At 53.0% G+C, this 18422-nt stretch overlaps 8 protein-coding genes across 8 annotated transcripts; 2 read left to right on the forward strand and 6 right to left on the reverse strand.

Moving 5' to 3' along the window:
• Positions 1-2608: 2608 nt before the first annotated feature.
• Positions 2609-4280, reverse strand: J7T55_008615 (S-(hydroxymethyl)glutathione dehydrogenase; the record flags this gene model as incomplete). Its single annotated transcript, XM_053138951.1, has 6 exons — positions 2609-2668; positions 2744-2989; positions 3053-3614; positions 3853-4103; positions 4163-4177; positions 4257-4280. The coding sequence occupies 6 exons, from the start codon at positions 4278-4280 to the stop codon at positions 2609-2611; spliced, it is 1158 nt and encodes a 385-aa protein (XP_052997890.1).
• Positions 4281-6451: 2171 nt separating this feature from the next.
• On the reverse strand, positions 6452-7750 carry J7T55_008616 (uncharacterized protein; the record flags this gene model as incomplete). Its single annotated transcript, XM_053138952.1, has 5 exons — positions 6452-6473; positions 6635-6926; positions 6998-7343; positions 7436-7545; positions 7678-7750. 5 exons carry the CDS (start codon positions 7748-7750, stop codon positions 6452-6454), a joined length of 843 nt encoding a protein of 280 aa, XP_052997891.1.
• A 749-nt stretch (positions 7751-8499) lies between these two features.
• Positions 8500-9306, forward strand: J7T55_008617 (von willebrand factor; the record flags this gene model as incomplete). Its single annotated transcript, XM_053138953.1, has 1 exon — positions 8500-9306. The coding sequence occupies one exon, from the start codon at positions 8500-8502 to the stop codon at positions 9304-9306; it is 807 nt and encodes a 268-aa protein (XP_052997892.1).
• Positions 9307-9735: 429 nt separating this feature from the next.
• Positions 9736-10020, forward strand: J7T55_008618 (uncharacterized protein; the record flags this gene model as incomplete). Its single annotated transcript, XM_053138954.1, has 1 exon — positions 9736-10020. The coding sequence occupies one exon, from the start codon at positions 9736-9738 to the stop codon at positions 10018-10020; it is 285 nt and encodes a 94-aa protein (XP_052997893.1).
• Positions 10021-10632: 612 nt separating this feature from the next.
• On the reverse strand, positions 10633-11409 carry J7T55_008619 (uncharacterized protein; the record flags this gene model as incomplete). Its single annotated transcript, XM_053138955.1, has 1 exon — positions 10633-11409. One exon carries the CDS (start codon positions 11407-11409, stop codon positions 10633-10635), a length of 777 nt encoding a protein of 258 aa, XP_052997894.1.
• Positions 11410-13117: 1708 nt separating this feature from the next.
• J7T55_008620 (uncharacterized protein) lies at positions 13118-14155 on the reverse strand (the record flags this gene model as incomplete). The annotated part of the gene is made up of 3 exons (XM_053138956.1): positions 13118-13347; positions 13428-13831; positions 13935-14155. 3 exons carry the CDS (start codon positions 14153-14155, stop codon positions 13118-13120), a joined length of 855 nt encoding a protein of 284 aa, XP_052997895.1.
• Positions 14156-14935: 780 nt separating this feature from the next.
• J7T55_008621 (carbonic anhydrase) lies at positions 14936-15636 on the reverse strand (the record flags this gene model as incomplete). The annotated part of the gene is made up of 3 exons (XM_053138957.1): positions 14936-15183; positions 15249-15416; positions 15489-15636. The coding sequence occupies 3 exons, from the start codon at positions 15634-15636 to the stop codon at positions 14936-14938; spliced, it is 564 nt and encodes a 187-aa protein (XP_052997896.1).
• Positions 15637-17687: 2051 nt separating this feature from the next.
• Positions 17688-18290, reverse strand: J7T55_008622 (hydrophobic surface binding protein; the record flags this gene model as incomplete). Its single annotated transcript, XM_053138958.1, has 2 exons — positions 17688-18011; positions 18093-18290. The coding sequence occupies 2 exons, from the start codon at positions 18288-18290 to the stop codon at positions 17688-17690; spliced, it is 522 nt and encodes a 173-aa protein (XP_052997897.1).
• Positions 18291-18422: the final 132 nt, after the last annotated feature.

Raw genomic sequence — 18422 nt, forward strand, 5'->3', positions numbered from 1 at the left:
GCATGCAACGCTCCCCACCTCCCGCTGCAAGTGGCTAGGATGAGATTCGGTGATGTAGGCGGCCTCGTCCAATGAGTGGACGTGTGGACGGTGGCCGAACACGGGATGGTGGCCACGCCGTCGCGCAGAGCCTGCGAGGGAGGATTTATCAGATCATGGTCCAGGCCACGAGTGGTCGGTTCATTCAGTCTAGTCCGGCGCTGAGGATCTGATAAGATTAGATGCTCACGCCAACAAGGTACCTCCCCCCTTCGCCTGCCCACCCTCGCCCGAGATCGACCAGACAGTCACTCGCCTTTGGGCTAGCACACCGGTTTAGTCTACAGTAGTAGATGCAAATATTTCCACTCCAAGAACCAGCCCCGAAGATCCCGACGACCTTCCTAGAGCTGTGCCTGGTGGGTGTGTCCTGGGCAGCCCTGGCAGCCCTTGTTGCGTCCGTATCCACCAAGCTGCCTGGTCGGTTGGAGCTGCTGGGCAGCTGGGCCGCCTGAGGATGCACAAAGTTTGGACGGACCGACTCGGCGGAGAAGCTTGATGGTGGCAAAGGAAGCTTGTTAGCCATGCCTGCTGCACAAGCTGCTGCATTGGCACATTGGCGAACCGCATTGGCAGGGTCCGATCTTGGCACTCCTCTCGTCGCCGCCAATCCCAGGGCATCCTTCATGGCCTGAAAAAAATACTTTCCAGCTGATCGTCTGCGACCGTGGATCGGCGCGTTTCTAAACCTGGTCAAGCGTCCGTCAATGGGGGCCGTGAGTCCCTTTGATCAACAGTCTCCGCCGGCAACGTAGCGTTACATGACAGACAAAGTGCGACTTGCTTCCAGCTGCAGAGGTGATCTGACCCGCCAAACTTGCATAGCATTCGAGGTCATCAACAAAATAAGCTTGATCTAAGAGGACCATTTCATCGAGGACGTGGGAACGCGAGACGATGGGCCCCACGGCAAACAAGGAATTTAAGGCCTCCCGGCCCACTCCGGGGCTCGGAACCGCCAGTAGGGACCGACCGAGCGCAAGTGGACATACGAGCAGCACGACCAAACAGACAGCCTCTCCTCCAAATTCCACATCCTCCCCCCCACGCCCAGCATCAGCATGTGACGGTAGATGCAGCGTTTGTCGACAATAGACACACCGACGCGTCAGCCTCGCCGTCGCTAAGCCCGCCAAGAAGCTGAAATAATGGACTCGTTATGAGTCGTGCGTGCCGTGAATGTGATCTACTGTCCGCATTCGGACATCCTCGACCGTTGGTGGCATCCCAAGTGATGCATATGGCCCGGTCATCGCCGCCCACATGATGAGCAGCGCGGCAATAGGCATGGTCAGGGTGAAGATGAAGAGCTGTCATATATTCTGCTCACTATAATCTAACCCTTAGATGTCTGTGCCTTTCTATGGTACAAGCTTTGTCAGGGAAGATCTTATTACTAGCTATTGAAGCTTCTATAACGCTGCCTCGACAAGCTCACTTGCCAACGCTTGGGGCTCTCTGTTTCGATTTCCAATCACGCAACGCTGCCATGGAAAGAAAAATCCGCAAATACTAAAAAAGGATGCCCCTCCCTGCCGGAGAGTACATCTGACCTGGACCATATCCCTTTTTCCCAATCCTGTTCAACAAGCTTCCAAATCCTTCGCCCACAAATTATGTCGCTTAGCTACTGGAGTTCATGGGCATACGACCGACTTCTACCTTGACTTAGAAACGGTGCTCGGCGCGGTCTCTCACGTCCCTTGATGAGGCATTTTTGTCCACCGAACACCAGCTCACGACACAGGTCCTTCAACCCAGAAGCAAAAAAGGGATTCAAAACTTCGAAATGGCGAAGCCGAGGGGTTGCGCAGACCGAGACCCTGGAATTTGACTGGGTAGTTGCTCACTGTTATCTCCGAGAATGGCTTTTCTAAAGTCCGAGGCTTCCTTAGCGATATGTGCGGGTGGCAATACATGAAATGTAGCGAATATCAAGGCGCAAACTTGTAATTTTGCCTTGAGATTCGAGAAGGCGGCCTCATCGCGCAAGTGGCTGCTTAGTTGTACTATCGATAAGGTGCGGTCAATGTACCCAATTGGTTTAATTCAAAAGTGGGATTCGCAGAGGCATCTATATGAGAGGGGAGACTTTGTGCATTCCATAGGATCTTGCGAACTACGCATCTGCCCTAATTGGAGGCAGATGGCAGCGGGGAGCTTAAAAGGAAAAGAGAGGATTTCAGGGCTGTCAGGGCTGTCAGACGTTAAGGAAAGTAAAGGGACAGATGCCAAAGTCAAAATGGGCGTAGATACTGAGGATGTAACCGAGAGCCTGTTCACCTGCACGCAGGGGAGCAGACGTGCCGACACATAACGGCTACCGCAGACCACCTTGACATGGCACAGACACCCTGAGCTCACAATCAGTAGGATCACGACTGCATGGTGTATCAATTTCCATTTTGAACTTTTTGTGTTCTTTTGATCGACTCAGCAACCAACACACATCACCCTAGCACAATCGTGTCTACACCACAACGCCCCTACCACAACCCCCAAACTCTCTCGCTCCCACAACTCAGACTTTTGACGATGCTCAACACTTCTCAATCAAACAGACACCCCCCTACTCCCTCATGTTGACGACACAACGGATGCAGTCGCCCGCTTTCATGTCGTTGAAGGCCTGCGCAGGGCATTTGTCAGTCCGGGTTCACTAACTTATACTTTTTTTTTCGCAGCGTGGTGCTCAGCCACTTACCTGGTTGATGTGGGACAATGGCTGGCGGTGGGTGATGAACTCGTCGACCTTCAGGTTGCCGTCGAGGTAGTCCTGGACGAGGCCAGGGAGCTGGCTGCGGCCCTTGACGCCGCCAAAGGCGCAACCCTTCCACACACGGCCGGTGACCAGCTGGAAGGGGCGTGTTGAGATCTCCTGGCCCGCGGCGGCGACACCAATGATGATGCTCTCACCCCAGCCCTTGTGGCAAGCCTCCAGAGCGGCGCGCTAATGACGAACCGGTTAGTTGTGAACTTTCGATTTCACTGGTCAATGAGGGACTGAACTTACCATGACACCGACGTTACCAGTGCAGTCAAAGGTATAGTCGCAACCGCCGTCCGTCAGCTCGATCAGCTTGTCCTGGATCGTCTGGCCGTTCAGCTTCGTTGGGTTCACAAAGTCGGTGGCGCCGAACTTCTTGGCCCAGTCCTGCTTGGCATCGTTCACATCCACCACGATGATCTTGGAGGCCCCGTTCTTCACGGCACCCTGAATGACCGAGAGACCGACACAGCCGGCACCGAAGATGGCCACATTGGCGCCCTTTTCAACACCGCCCTTGCCAGCCGTGATGGTTGCAGCGCCGTAGCCGGTGGTGATACCGCAGCCCAGCAGACATGTGCGGTCCATTGGGGCCTTGTCCTGGGTAATGGCGACAACCGAGATGTCGGCCACGACGGTATATTGGGAGAAGGTGGATGTGCCCATGAAGTGCAGCAGCTCCTTGCCCTTGGCCTTGAACCGGGACGTGCCATCGGGCATGACACCCTTCCCCTGGGTTGCTCGGATCTTGCCGCACAGGTTGGTCTTCCCGCTCTTGCAGAACTTGCACTCCTTGCACTCGGGCGTGCTATTTCCCGTCGCGTTAGCCCAAAACCCCGAGTTATCAGTGATGGTGCAGGCTGCCAAGCCGAAGTGGAACGCCGAAACTGCCCGAGCTGGCCGGCCAGGACCGCGTCCCCACTTTCCGCCTCAAACGAACCAAGGAGCTCGGGCGCCAGTTGGCAACCGGGGCCCCGGCGGGGTCGAGGCCAGAAATTGTATGCGATGGTGAAAAGACGCGGCAGAGGAATGTCGAGAAAGCTTACTAGAGCGCAACAACATGGTCACCGGGCTTCACGTTAGTGACGCCCTCGCCCACAGACTCAACGATACCAGCGCCCTCATGACCCAGGACGATGGGGAAGGCTCCTTCGGGGTCCTTGCCGGAAAGAGTGTAGGCATCTGTGTGGCAGACACCAGTGTAGTAGATCTCAATTCGAACTTCGTGGGCTCTTGGGGGCAGGACTTCGATGTCTTCGATGGAGAGGTCCTTGCCGGCTTCCCAGGCAACGGCGGCCTGTGAATTGTCAGTACCTATGAAGCTACGTCTCCGTGCTTTGCTCGGGGGAAACCGACCTTGCAGGTGATTGTCTAGGGAAGCACTGTTAGCATGCGTTTCACCAAGTAGTCAGAGAGCTCCGCGAGCGCCCTCGCGACAGTTGTCGCTCACCTTTCCAACAGTATCGGCAGGCATTTTGTTGTGTGATGGACAGTTAGTTTGTGTGACGGGGGGGAAGACTGCTACAAGGCGAAACAGGGAGAGCAAAGGTTATAAGGAGGAGTAGGCTTTTGCTTTAGTAGTGGCCGGCCAAGATACGATGTCGGCATGATCACGGGTCTATGACCACCGTTCGCGCTGAGAGGGTGGGGCTCCGTACCACATAGCCTAATGCCATCTACAGTATCTGCACGGTAGTTTGTAAGTCCTCGACACTCCCCGGCCCCGCACCAGTAAACTTCACCTCACCACCTCACCTTCGAACGGCCACTGGCTGCTAATGCCGTCTTGCTTTCCCAGCGACCCAATGGCCTCGAGCTGCTGCTTCTCGCCCCTGCCCGCCCTCTCCGTGCCTTACTGGCGCCGTGCAACTTTCGGCGAAGGTTGCCTGTGACGTATATTCCATGGCGGGGTAGCTTGCCGGGAGCTGCCAAGCTGGTACGGTATTCGGGATGTCGGCGTTGGTGAGCTTAGTCAAGATTGCCTGCGGATGTCTTGGGGCGCAATTTTCTCCGCAACACGGTGAACGAGGGACCAAACGTCTACCATTTATCAGTGGAGCCAGGGACTTCAGCCTTATCCTAGGGCTCCATCGCATTGATAACAATGTAAGTCGCTTGATGATGTGATTTTCGGACATACAAATATATGCCTTCCACGGGGCTGCAGGCTTGGTCAACTTACCCTTTTCTTGCTTGTCCTGCTCTACGCCATGCCACACTCTCTAGTGTACCAGCCAACATGTCTGTTGGCTGGACTGAAGCACAACTGGTCCAAGGAACCGAGATGATGGCATCATCACTTTTCTCACCCAAAAATACCAACCTGTTGACCAGCAATGCGTTGTGATAAGAAATGAGATGGCTAGCTTCCCCTTCTACGTCAAGGGTAGAGAGGGTGCCAGCCAGCCTGTGGTACTCTGCATCGAGTTCGATGACATATGCTCTAGGTCTCCAAGGCTTCATGATGAACATTGGAAGGACAGATCACTTTGGCTCTGTCGAGACGATCGCAGACAAGAATCTGGCTCAGACAATTTTCCAGGCCTCCCATTCGACTGGCGTTGCCAAATTGGGGAGAGGCCATGTCTGCGCACTACGCACTGTGTCTGCCCAGTCGAATGCGTTCCTGTCCCCATCTACAGCACCGAAGACAATAGTTCAGTCCAGTGGGTGATCGTAGCAACGTTCAACGCAAACGAGGGGACAGTTCCGGACATTCCAAGCCTGGCAGTCCCGGGAATGTCCTCACACGTGCACGGGCACCAACTACTATGAGAGGCTCTCAAAATATGCATCCATATTTCTATAGCACTTTGATGCTGATGCCGTCCCCGTTACAATCGATCTTGAGCAGAACAAGCTGAGTGAAGTGTCTGACTCGCTGCCCAAGACTGTCAAGTTGACACTACGTTCTCGAGACACCGAACAGTGTGCATCCATAGCCTGACTGACTCATCTCAACATATAAGTGGGTTACCGGATCTTGAAGGTATATCACAACGGTCTCTGGAGATCCTTCCTCGGAAGGACAATAGTCATCAAGCCAACAGAGTGCTTCGCAGTTCCTAAATCTCGATTCACCAACATCGATACTCAACGGGTTGCTCAGCAAGCGTTCAAAGCCCGTTGCGACCTGCTCGCTCGGCTTCATTGCCCATCTAACAAACTCCATAACAGTGGAAAGATGCGTATTTCATTCTAAGAGCTGCACTCTTTCTGACAATCCAGAATTCCACGGACGTTCGTACCTCAGTTCTCCAACAATTTGTGACTTGGCCAATCTCCAATGATAGACTGCCACGCAAAACCAGGACAATAAAGAGAGAAACGTCTCGGCAGAAGTCGAAAATACCAGTCCACATCTTGGGACCTGACAAAGTATGTGATCCGTGCAGAAAGGCAGGATTAAGCAGAAGCGGAACAGAATCGCCTGGCTTGATTATGAGAACATGAGAACAGGTAAACATACGCCGCCCTTGTATTTCTTGGCCTGATTTCCCCGTGTACACATGCTTGACCTCACTCCGGAACTCCTCTAAGTTGACCAACCAGATGCTGCTGCTTTCTGGTACCATTACTTACCAAGAAAATTGTATTTCACCCAGCCCCAGCCCTGCTCCTGCCCTCGTAGATGGCCTCAACGTCTCAATTACTGAAGCTCGTCATCCTACAGCATTCAGGGTTAGCGATCAAAGGCTACCATATACACATTGCTTGTCTTCAAATCTGCAGCCTGACGGAGCGCTTTGAAGCAAGCAGTGAAATAGACCATAGATATGGCAGATGTTTTCCCTGGAGAAATCAAAATTATGCCCGAAAGTTGCTTACCTGCTCATCCTCCCTATAAAGCGTCGTATCCTGTACTGCTTAGGCGGTTTCATGGGTGTCCGGAATGATGCTGTGGAGGAGGTAGACGGCCTCTCTTCTGCCTTGATGATGTGTCCAATCCCGGTGATTGCCTCGTCAACACCATGTTCTTCTCCGCTCTTGGACGTGTCGACCTCGAAATAGGCACACTTCCACTCCTGAGCCATGGCCCGCCCCTTCTCTCTCACCGCCTTCAACTCTGCCTCAGCATTCTCGTTGAACGCGGTAGGTGAGAAGTCGCCCTCCTCTAATTCTGGCGCGAAGCATCCGGCAAGTCAGCAGGAAGCCTCTCTTTCGCAGGAGCGGGATCGCCTTGCAACTCACCCTGCGGAGGGGCGAGGTCCTCGTCCCTGTTTCCTATCAGGAACACGGGCACCGTCATCCCCGGCCGCTCATAATCGGACATGGTCATGATGTTGTGGTGATTCCTCGCCGCACCCGCGACCTTGTCATGCAGCTTCTGGGCAGTCTCAAGCGTCTTGGGTGAGTAGAGACTGAACACAAATGCAAAGGCATCGGCGTACTCGACCTGATACCGGAGCATCGCCGTGTCTGTCTGAGGGCCCAGCTCCAGGAGCTCGATCGCCGTGGCGGCGCCAGAGATGTCCATCAGCTTGCGGCAGCGCCCATCATTGTCCGAGGCGTTACCGGGATCATCGCTGGGCACGAACTAGGTAGTGTGTGTTAGCAAAGCTAAGTTCAACGGCCACGGCATTGGTTCCTTGGGGAAAGGGGGTGGGATAAGGGGGGGTTTATCGAAACCTTTTGTAGCAACTTGGTCCTTCCGGCATACTCGTCGTCGTCCGCGCAGATCACGATGCTATACTCGCCTGGCTCCCCAAATGTCGGAAGATCAAGATACGTCTTGGATGCTGCGAGCCGCCAGTGTCAGGTGGATGCAGATCTCGACGGACAGCCTGTTTTCGAGGCACGGTACGTTACCTTGAGACAGTCTCATTGTGAGCACACACTAAAGGGTATATAGCACGAGCCCACCAACTCACGCGGGTGGTCCAGACGACCTTTTGACCGCTTGTCGCCCCGACGAAGAATGCAGCAGGAGGCCACAATTCTCATGGCTTCCATTGGCCGTGACACGCGGCTCCTGCGAGGTGGAGTGGCCCACAAAATGTCCTCAGGGGCCCTGAAGTTAAAATCAGGGGCAAGGGTTAGGGGACCGTCAGATTTGATTTCAGGGGCTTCCAGATGTCGACTTGGCTGCTTAGGGTGGTGTTCAAGAAGAAATTCTTGGTGGCGCTCTTGTACCTGACACGTTGCAGGGGGGTCTTTGATATTAGAGTCTCAGAGCGTGCCTCCGAGATTCTTCTGTGTCAGTCAACACATCCGTTGATAGGTCCAAAAGGCAGGAAATTCTAAAGAAAGATAATTGACTTGGTAGAGACCCATGCTTCGTTTAATTGGACAACAAGGTGAGGTCGTACGCGCTCATTCGTTTTCCTGCGCGACTGCATTGCAAATGAGCCTTCAGGAGGAATTAGATATTAGCCAAGAATTGACAGTATATACCAGATCTATAATGTATGTCACTAAGCCGGCCCATCCGAATGGTCGTCTTAGCGCCTGCGAGGTCGATCTCCAGGCTGCAGGGCAGTGCAGGCAGTGCAGATCCACCGGGCTCACCGCTGTCGTCGACAAAATCAAAAGCCACGTCTGCTGCATCTGGTGAGCTGAGTTCACCTGGACTTCATATGTGATTTCCGATCTCAGCACAGTACCGATCACTAGATCTTCCACGCCCTCAGACTTTGTGGAACTGTGAGAAGAAGAAGAAACAAGAACCACACCCACCAACCCCACGGCTGAAGATGGAACGCGCTGATTCTTGGCCGGTGGCCCAATCCGTGCCCGACACGGAGGCCGGGGCTGGCATCGACATCGGTGACCTGGGAGAGACGCTGGCATTCCTGCGATGCTTCGACACCATCTTCCTCGTCGACGACTCGGCGGCGATGGGACCCTACTGGGCCGACGTCAAGGCCCTGCTGGAGCGCATCGCGCCCATATGTGCCAAGTATGACCCGGACGGGATAGACCTGTTCTTCCTGAACCACCGGCCAAAGGGCCTGCTGGCCAACATGTCGTTCCGAAAGTCTGGCTATCGCAAAATCGGCGGCAACACGGCCGACACGGTGGCCGGCGTCTTCGAGCGCGTCAAGCCCGGCGGGAAGTGCAACATGGGCGCGCGCCTGACGAAGCTGTTCCACTGGTACCACGGCATGCTGAAGCAGGACGAGGAGGGCGCGGCCCTGAACCTGATTGTCATCACGGCCGGAGCCTTTGACGATGACATCAAGGCCCCGCTGGTCCACGTCGCGAAGCAGCTGGACGAGATGGGGGTGCCGGAGCACCAGGTCGGCATTCAGCTCTTCCAGATCGGCAAGCCTACGCTTGAGACGGCGCAGATGTTCGAGTACCTGGATGACCAGCTGCACAAGGAGGCTCACACGCGGGACATCGTCGACACCACCACGTGGACGGGGAAGCCGGGTTCGTTGTCCACAGACGACCTGCTGAAGGTCGTGCTGGGCGCGGTGGTGAAGAAGCTGGATGAGCGCAGCAAGGGAATGGAACTCAACAGCTCCTCTGCTCCAGCCAGGCGCTACGAAAACTGAGCTATTCACCGGTCAGCTGGGGCCGGGATGAAATCAAGGAAATCGGGGCCCTTGATGGGGGTCACTGAGCAAGATTGACGAGGCCTGCAGTGAAGCAAGGCACTCCAATTCGGCTCCAGCTCCGGGCCGCACACCGGACGAGTGTGCCTGGTGGCTGTTTGCAAGGAGCAAAGCAGTCGCAGAGACCCGCCTCCATCTGAGGTCGTTGACCTCATCGTCACCACTGTGCCTAGGGTCTGGGCGCGCTAAACAGCTTAGTCCGCCCTTGCTCCCGATATCAGCTCACAACGTTGGGCAACTGGGCCTGAGGGCATAATACCTGTAACCAACTCTGTAGTTAAAACAACCGCAGTAGAGGAGCCCCTTTTGCACCATCTTAGAAGCAAGTCTTCACTTCCTATCCAAACAAAAAAGAAAAATCGTGCCATCATGTCTTTCCTCCGTTCTTCAACCCTGACCAATCTCCTCGGCCTCGCCAACCTGTCTGCCCTAGGAGCAGCAACATTTTACTTGAAGTCACTGCACATGAGGAACCTCGAGGAGCACGAAGAACACGAGGCTCGGATGGACGGGCTGGAGGGGACACTGCGCGGCCACATCGGCTTGATCGAGGACTCACTCGAGCGTCTCGAGGGGCAGAAGATGAAGGGGATGAGCGAGAAGGCCCAGAAGTTGTACATGGCGCGGGGTAGAGTGGACGAAGGTGGTTCGTAGATCGCCACGAGGCGTCTGACGGCCACGCCTGCGACCCGGCCGCGATCCTTCTCCGCTGTGCCATTCGCCCAGGAACGTCAGCAGCCTCTCCCACCTGAGACGTTTGTCATCTACATTTGGGCCTACTTCGTCCATCTCGGAACGCCTGAAATGGCTTGGCGTTAGAAGGTCCATCCGAACTTCGACAATACGAGGGAGGTGGTGACCCATTGCAGCGGCCCCGGCAAATCAGCCTCAATCTCCAACTGATATCCTATTGAGAAGTTTAGAGAAAACACCAGTAACAAATGACAGCACTTGTGACATTGAGCAAAGATCATTGGCGCAATTTATCACAATTTGGTCTTTTTAGGCTCTGAAAAGCTTTGGGGGGAAATATGCCTGGTATTATCCTGCACAGTGGCCTGCGCATCTCAATTGTCATCTAGCTAATCTAAGTGATAGTCAAAGCAGCCGCTTGATATATTTGTTTCCCGTGCCTCCGACACAATTGGTTAAAATGCCTAGAAATAGGAGCTCTGCGCGAGCATTTTCCCATCTATGATTGTGCAATTGTCGCACCGGAATCCGCGGGTATACTGAAAGGGGACTCTCCTGCTAAGAGCCAGTGACTTAGAACTCGCGAGCGACCTTGCCGTTGGTACCCCGGCGGACGGCGCGGGCAGCAGCAGCAGCGCTGGTGGCGGCACCGCCAGCGGGGCTCGTGCCGGAGGAACCGCCAACCTCGCAGCCGGATCCATTGAGGGGCGAGAAGGGACCGTCACCCTCCTTGCGGACGTCGCTGCCGGGGTTCTCAAAGGTGTAGTCGTTGCCCTCGGTGGTGGTGCAGCTGTTGACGCTGGGGACGTTGGCAACGGCCATGTTGGGCAGCTTCTCGAAGTTGGCCTGGTCACCACCAGTTCCGGTGAGCTCAACCGCAGCACAGTTCATGTAGAACTCGCGCACGCCACCGCTCTTGTTCATCCAGGTCCAGGCGAGCGTGGCCTTGCCGGCGGGGATGTCGGAGGGGACGGTGAAGTTGTACTGGTCGGGCACCGCCAGGGTGGCGGACTCGGGCGTCAGGTTACCGGTCTGGCCACGGGCGGGGCAGCCACCCTCGAAGGAGGTGAGGACCTTCCAGGCAGAGGAGGCGCTGGGGGCGGTGTCGTAGGTCAGGGAGATCTGGCACGAGCCACCGGCGTGCACGGTGGAACCCATGAAGGCGAGGTTTGGCGACGAGCCCAGCTCCATGGAGTTAGAAGGACCGCTGGTCTTGCCCTGGCAGGGGAAGGGGTTTGAGTCCCCGATGGGGGAGTTGATGGAGCCCTCGAAGGGCTTGGGGTCGGAGATGACAATGTGGGCGGAGGCGGTGGCGGCCAGGATGGCGAGGATCTGGATGGAGGACAGCATCTTGAGAGAATGTGGTTAGATGATCGTACCGGACGAATCTAAGTGGTGTGATAAAGATAGTGGTTGACTGAAAAGTCTGGTAATGAAAGTGAGTGTGAGAGAATAGTGCAACGCGCCAGGCGTGTAAATTAGTGAGTATAGTGAGTAGAGTAAGAAATGAATGCTGTGATGATGAGAGTGGTATGAGAGTGGTGTGATGGAGAGTCGACGCCATTCTTATAGCCTTTGAAAGCTCGTGAGCATCGCAAGTTGCCTTGACCGCGAGCATCCTGCGGGATACGATGGCGTCCAGGTACGCCACCTGGGGCAGTGAGATGTTGTTTTGGTGTTTACGGCGCGGCCATACCAAGTCAAACAAGGGCACTCATGACACCTGCGATACGAGGAGCCTCATTGGCCAGAATTATCCCATAAGATCTTGGCAGAGATCTGATGAGACGGTGAGATCTGAGCCATCTGGATCGAGGCCGCATTTCGCTCCGTGGGGTTTGATGCCGGTTCGATGCGGCCCAAGGTGATTGGCTTTGCTTTCAGTCTTGCTCCGGACCAGACCCGTTGTCCTTTGCTTAGCAGCCACCACTGGGGGCCGGGCTTGACACGGACCTGGCCGTCAGGTTCAGATGCGGATGATTGAAGGAGGCGTGAGGCTCCTTCAAACGTGAGCGGCCATGGGGGCGGCCGGATCGCTCCCAGCTAGGCACCAGGTACGAGGCATCACGCCGTCTTTAACTCGACCACTCTGGTATAAGTGGACCAACCCCCAAATGCAGCCTTGACTAATTGCATAGAGCCAAGACTTTTCTTTCCTAAAATATTTGTTTTGGGCCGTGGCTTGTTTATTCGGCCAGTCTCACTTTGCAGAACTTCCAATCCGTACACAAATGTGGGGCTGCCGTACTCATCCTCAATAGTGCGGCGCAGCAATCCTGTGAGTCGCACCAATATGGATTCAGTGACAAATTGCAATTGAGAAGACTCATTCCTGTTGAATGCAACCAGTTTGTCTTAACTCACGCCTCAAAGTGTTGAAGCAAATTCCGCCAGAATCCAACCTCCGATTTGTTCCGAAAGCGAGACAATTTCCACAACTACGAGCTCAACACAGCACACCTCATGCAGATTGCTGAATGGACGACGGAACACATATGAAGAGAATAAGTTCACATCTATCACTAATTTGAAGACTGATTTGGTTGAAAATAATGTAATTTATTATACAGACAAACCAGCAAGTTGAATTTAAATTAACAAAACTTTTGGTTCACTGAGCAATTGAGCTTCGTCCGCTCCTGAGATCAACATGGGGTATTATCAACCGCTGTCGTGACCTGCCTGCACTTTCTCTTCGATACCAACAGCATACATTAACTCAGTCACGACCAAAATGTGCATGTTAAAACTACTGTCAGCATATAATTATATGTTGAAAACTGAAGCTTTATTTTTATCTTGAAAAACCAGGCATATAAAAATTGGATAGTGCGCTCAGTCCAGAGCGGCTTTACAAGATATGAAATGAACCTGATCACTTGCAGACGAAATATTTTTTTTAGTCTTCAAATCTTTTTTAGAGACAATGAGACCTAGGAAAGGTTCAGTACCTGGCAATACCAATAGATCAGATGCTGCATGTGGTTTGCTGAACGTTCATTTTCGAACAGACCGACAACGGTGCATCCATCCAGTCCGACAGGTTACATGCATCCATCTATTGAGATCCTGTGAAGTCGATGGGCAGATCCTGCGAGTCCTCGATGATATCTGACCCAATTGGGACTCTCGACTTGGCCGCATACTCCTCCTGTTCTTCATAAGTGTATGGTAACCAACTTTCGTCACCCAATGGGTCGGGCTCGTACGTTTCGTCTGTAATCAGGTTGGTGGCGAAAAGTTCGTTTGTGGGCTCATTGTGTATGTGGTAGGGTCCGATAGACAAGTCTAGTTACGCACCCCTTAGCAAGCAGGCTACCAGATCGCATCCATGGATCTGGAAGACAATGTGGAATGGTAGTACTAACCATATATGAAATATCTCATGATCTCCGCTGCCTTCCGTACGCGATCCGAGGTAGCACTTCTGGTCGGCCAATCCGTCTTCTTTCCATTGCCGTCTCCGGAAGATTCACCGCAGAAGAGATTCTCTGGCCAGTCACAGATGAGTCCCACTGCCCACGACACCCACTGTTCATAATCCTTGCGGCTCAGGTCAGCCCCGTCTCGAAACTTTTCGCGCATGCCCGGCTTTCTCGGGATCGGTGGCTCGAAATCATAGATGCTGAGCGTTCCACCCCCTTCAAACCCTTCCCTGGATTGAAGTTTATCCAGGACCCATTCTAGATACTGGATTGATTGTTCTCGTGTCATTCCCTCGCCGCTTTCGGTACCTCTCTTTATCATGTTTGTGTAGAGTGCCTTGCAGATTCTGTTGAGCTTTGTCAGTGAGCCTGGCCTCTATTAGGACTGCGCGGATGTGTATGGGATGGGATTCTCAGTGTTTCAAGTTCATTCATCCGCACCTATCATACGGCACATGATGCTTGACCGGTGCAAGTTCAGACACACTGCTAATGGCAGAGGCACCAGGGCCGCTCTGAACTTTGTAGTTGTCTCCGAACTGCACCACAGCTTTTTTCACCGAATATGGTATCCCAGAACGTTCGTGATGACAGCCGACAAGCCGATCTTGGAGCCAGGACTTGTTTTCCGGATTGCGAATGATATCATTCTGTGCATAAGGGATGAACATGGTGAACAGGTCGAAGATTTGGATGACGATTTCAACCTCCAAGACTACCTTAGTATATGGGGAGAGACTGAAGATGAACGAGATCGATGGGATTGATTACAAAAGTTAACCGGGGGACCGACAAGTTTTGAACACTGTTCTGTCAAGCCAGCGAAATAGTTAGTATTGGGCGCCTCTGCGTCTGAGGTCTTACAGCTTGCGCCCAAGCTAACCACCTTCACTTGAGCCACGGCCCCCACTGCATGAGCTGGCAGACTCAATGGTGCTATTTGGAGTGCAGGAAAGCAAATCAGCGACCGAAGAATCTACATATTTAAGCGAATGGCGTTTGCAAGGACAGCGACTCTCTGGCTTGGGGTCAACACACTGGATTGGTTTCTTGGCATTTGGGTGGCTGCTTGAAGGGTGGACCGGTCAAGAAAGATGTCCTGCAAATGTCCAGATCTACTACGTACGAGCTGCAGCATTAATTGGGCGAGTATGCAGTAGCGGGAACTTCTGATGGTGATCCAATGTGCGTCGGCATGCCTTCAGTCGACCCTTATATCTCGGGAACGAGCACGCAGGATCGAACCGACAATTCACAAAATAAGCACAGACACCTGGCCTGTCTTACACAAGTAGTAGAATCTTTTTTTATTCAAGGAGTAGAGAATGAATGATAGTGCTTGATAGACGTTCCCAAGCAGCCGAAGATGCCTGACACATGTTCAAACCGTACCTGATGCGGAAAATTGACCTTGAGCATCTCGACAGTGGTCCGAACCGAAATAATCCAACTCAAACCTCGACCGGCTCAATTTCCCCAGTGAAAGTATCCAATTTAAATCCAAAGACATTCACACCAGCCAGAGACTTTGCATTCCTCAGCAGGCGGACATCCTCCTTGATAGACTCCTCGAACTCGTCGAAGGAGAATAGTTTGTAGTCGATCTTCTCGGCCGCGCGCTTTGCCTCTGCTCCTTCCACTGCCACTGTTTCGATTATCTCATCCGGCTTCAAGTGCATGACGCCACAGTCTGCATCGCCTATGTAAGCTTCAAGACAATTGTAGCCCGGAGGGTGGAGAGAGCAAGGAAGACAAGCTGCTTACCAGTGTGATGAATGACCACGACATTCTTAAGGCCCGCCAACCCGCGCAAAGCGGTCAGGCTACGGATCGCATCGTCCGTAGCCCGGCCGCCGGCATTCCGAATCACTCCGCCGTCAAACCCGGGGCCGAAGAACGCTTCCGGCACGCACCGGGGGTCGAGGCAGGTCACTGGAGCATGTCAATTTGATGATTAGACAATATTTGAGTCGCAGGGGAGGGTTTCACGGGCGTGTGACGTACAGACCAAGGTCGTCTGCCCGCTTTGTTTGGCAAGGAGCCGGCGCTGAGCCATGTGCCATGGCTGAGGCAACGAGGGGAACACGTCTTTGACGAAAGCTTGATTGGCCTCGAGCCAGTTGGAAATTTTACCTGGATAGGAGGAAGTCATTTTGTTCAAGGATGCAGTTTGGAATATGAAGTTGTCAGGAATGTGTCTTCTTGGCTCTTAATTTTGAGTGTCTCTTGGGATTGCTGGAAGAAATTCGATGACTTATATATTCGTACCTATTTCGGCAGTTCATCTCATCAACTCAGGTTTAGAATTGTGGATTTGTCGTGGTTCGGCGATGTGATGAGTGATCCCGACTATGTAACCAAACCTCATTGGGCAACGCCTGTAAGCTATCGTGTGTCACCATCGCCGCTGTGTCACGAAAGCGACCACAAATCATGCGGTTTACTGGCTCATAAACACCGCTGATTTGAAGCTAGCGATTCCGAAATCACATCGACTTGAGAATCGAAAGGTCGGATTTGTCATTAGATAGGGCTGAATCATTCGGTACACCGAGAAGGAGGGAAGGAAAGCTCAAGCACCTTATTCAATGTGCAGTCACTCGCCCCGAATTTCTTCCAGCAATCAACATGTATTTCACAACCAGGCTTTGTCAGAGCTCCGGCTGTGTGTAGCCCACAGCTTCGAGTGCAGGAGTGGCTTGTCGCTTGCGCCCTGTCAGTCTGAGAAGCTATCTTTTGCGTCTACAAACCGGAGCGCCTCGTCTCCGAAGCCTTCTACCTATCAGTTTCCACACATAGTTTCATGATGAACACATATTGAGACAAGACGCGCAGTCATAATTAATTACGGTACTTAGACCAACTTACATGTTCTGTGGACTTCAACCCCTTCAAAATGAAGTTTGACAAAGGTGCTAGTGGGCAACAGAGTCGGGATAAGGGAGGTCATTGCTCACAATGTTGTCCCGACTGCAACCCAGGGAGCAGTTATTGTTGCAGTGGTGGAAGTGCGGATCTTCTAATGGCGATGTTTTTTAAATCCATTGAGACTCGGTGGGGAGGCGAATATGGGGACGGCCCTGATGCTAGGGGTTATATTTGGGGAGGACCGAGTAGCTAGTATTAATCGGAGGAAACTGTCTGCTATGAGTTTAAGAGACTTGCCGTTCGTCCATAATTTTTAGATTGTTAGCAAAAATGTCCATTTACGGTTTTCAGATTGCTCATTATCGGCCTTGGTTCACCATCACCTTCTATGAATGTCTGCATGGGTTACTTGCACACCCTCGAGTCTTGTTAAAACGGGCAACTCATTCAATCAATCCTGAAAGTATACCCCATGGTCTGAAAGTGGCATAGAACTTTGCTGCTTGCCCTAAAATCCCAGGGCATGAGTGAGGAAATGTTCAGAACTTGCTGACCGGGTTGGTTCCTGGAGACCCTGGTCATTATGGTTGTGTTAGAAACGTTTCACACACCCTCAATTACTCAACAGACCAGACAAATTACTTCGATTTAAACCATTGTACTTAAGACCTCAACACTGTTGGGATACCTGAGTAGACTACGCGGGATCATGTGCCATCAGAAATTGAACTGTAGCCGTCACCGTCTTCCTTGGTTTGTCCTAGCTCCGGAGGCAAAGTCATTATCAATCCTTTCTCCGGGCTCTTGGAGCGAGACGTTGCATTCTGCAGGGATATTCCCCACAATCCACACAATTCAGGTACACTACTGGGTCGAGTACCGGGGCATGTGCATGTGAAGACGGGAGGACCCTGTGGATCATGTCCTGCCAGCCCACCCAGCGAGCCTAGAACTTGGCAGATCATCGTGACCTTCTTCCGAAGCTCTTCCACTCGCAGCCTGTGGCTTAATTTTCTTGTGTTCTATGCCTGAAAACTCGCTTATGGCAAGGAAACGTTCCTCACCATAACAGTTTGCTGCAGTAGCCACACTGGCAGTCAACACAGATGCTTGCTTCGAACAATGTCTTTCACACAAGATTCTAAGATCAGCGGAGCGAAATGAGTGTATTTGTCCTCCTTTTCTTGGCTACATATTTTTGCCTGTCTTGCCAGCTACTTGTTTTGTATGTACGTATATCATCTTGGACAAATCAACAATATGTCATTTTGAACAGATAGTCACCACCCTGAATTAGGGGGGCAAGCCGCAAAACGTCACACAGTGACATTATAATCAAGAAGAGAAGGCTGTCACGGCAGCAGCAAAGTCCGCATTGATGGCATCCGCTGCGCTCTGCGCCGCGGCCTTCTGGTCATCGGATGCAATGTTCACAAGCGTTGTGCCGAGGGTTGCGGACTTGGACTGGAGGCTCTGGATGGTGGACAGGACGACGGAAGTTATGCCAAGGGAAGCGAAATCGGCCTTCCGGGCTTCGAGCGCGGTCAGAGAAGCCTGGATATCAGGGGTGAGGGTCCCGGTCACATAGGCGACGATGGTCTGCGAGTCCGCGCTTGAGGCCTGGGCGTCGTCCGAGGCCGCGGTGTTGGCATTGTCGATCTGAGTCTGTGGAGCTCGTCAGTCTTCATGTCTATAGGAGGTGGGTATGCGGTGCGCGGAGCCCCGACGATGAGCACGTACGCCGACAGCGTTGGCGGCAGACTGGATGCCCAGAGCCCCAAGAAGGGATCCATCCCAGGAGGTGATGGTGCTTGTCAGAGACTTTGTCGACGTGTCGATGCTTTGGAGGTTTGCAAGGGTCTCTGCGGCATCACGGCGGACGAGAGAAGGCAGGGCCGTGATGGCCGTGGCGAAGACGAAGAGAGAGGCGAAGTGCATTTTGACAAGGTTTTGTGCTTGGTGATGATTGAATTCAAAGGCCGGTGTATTTTTTCAGAGCAATCGATGCTGTTCAGGCTGTAAAGACTGTTTCCAGATTCGACAAGAGGCGGAGGTCGGAGGAGCCAGGGC

Source organism: Diaporthe amygdali (assembly GCF_026229845.1).
Source record: "Diaporthe amygdali strain CAA958 chromosome Unknown NODE_4_length_2575358_cov_65_588622, whole genome shotgun sequence".
Classification (NCBI taxonomy): domain Eukaryota; kingdom Fungi; phylum Ascomycota; class Sordariomycetes; order Diaporthales; family Diaporthaceae; genus Diaporthe; species Diaporthe amygdali.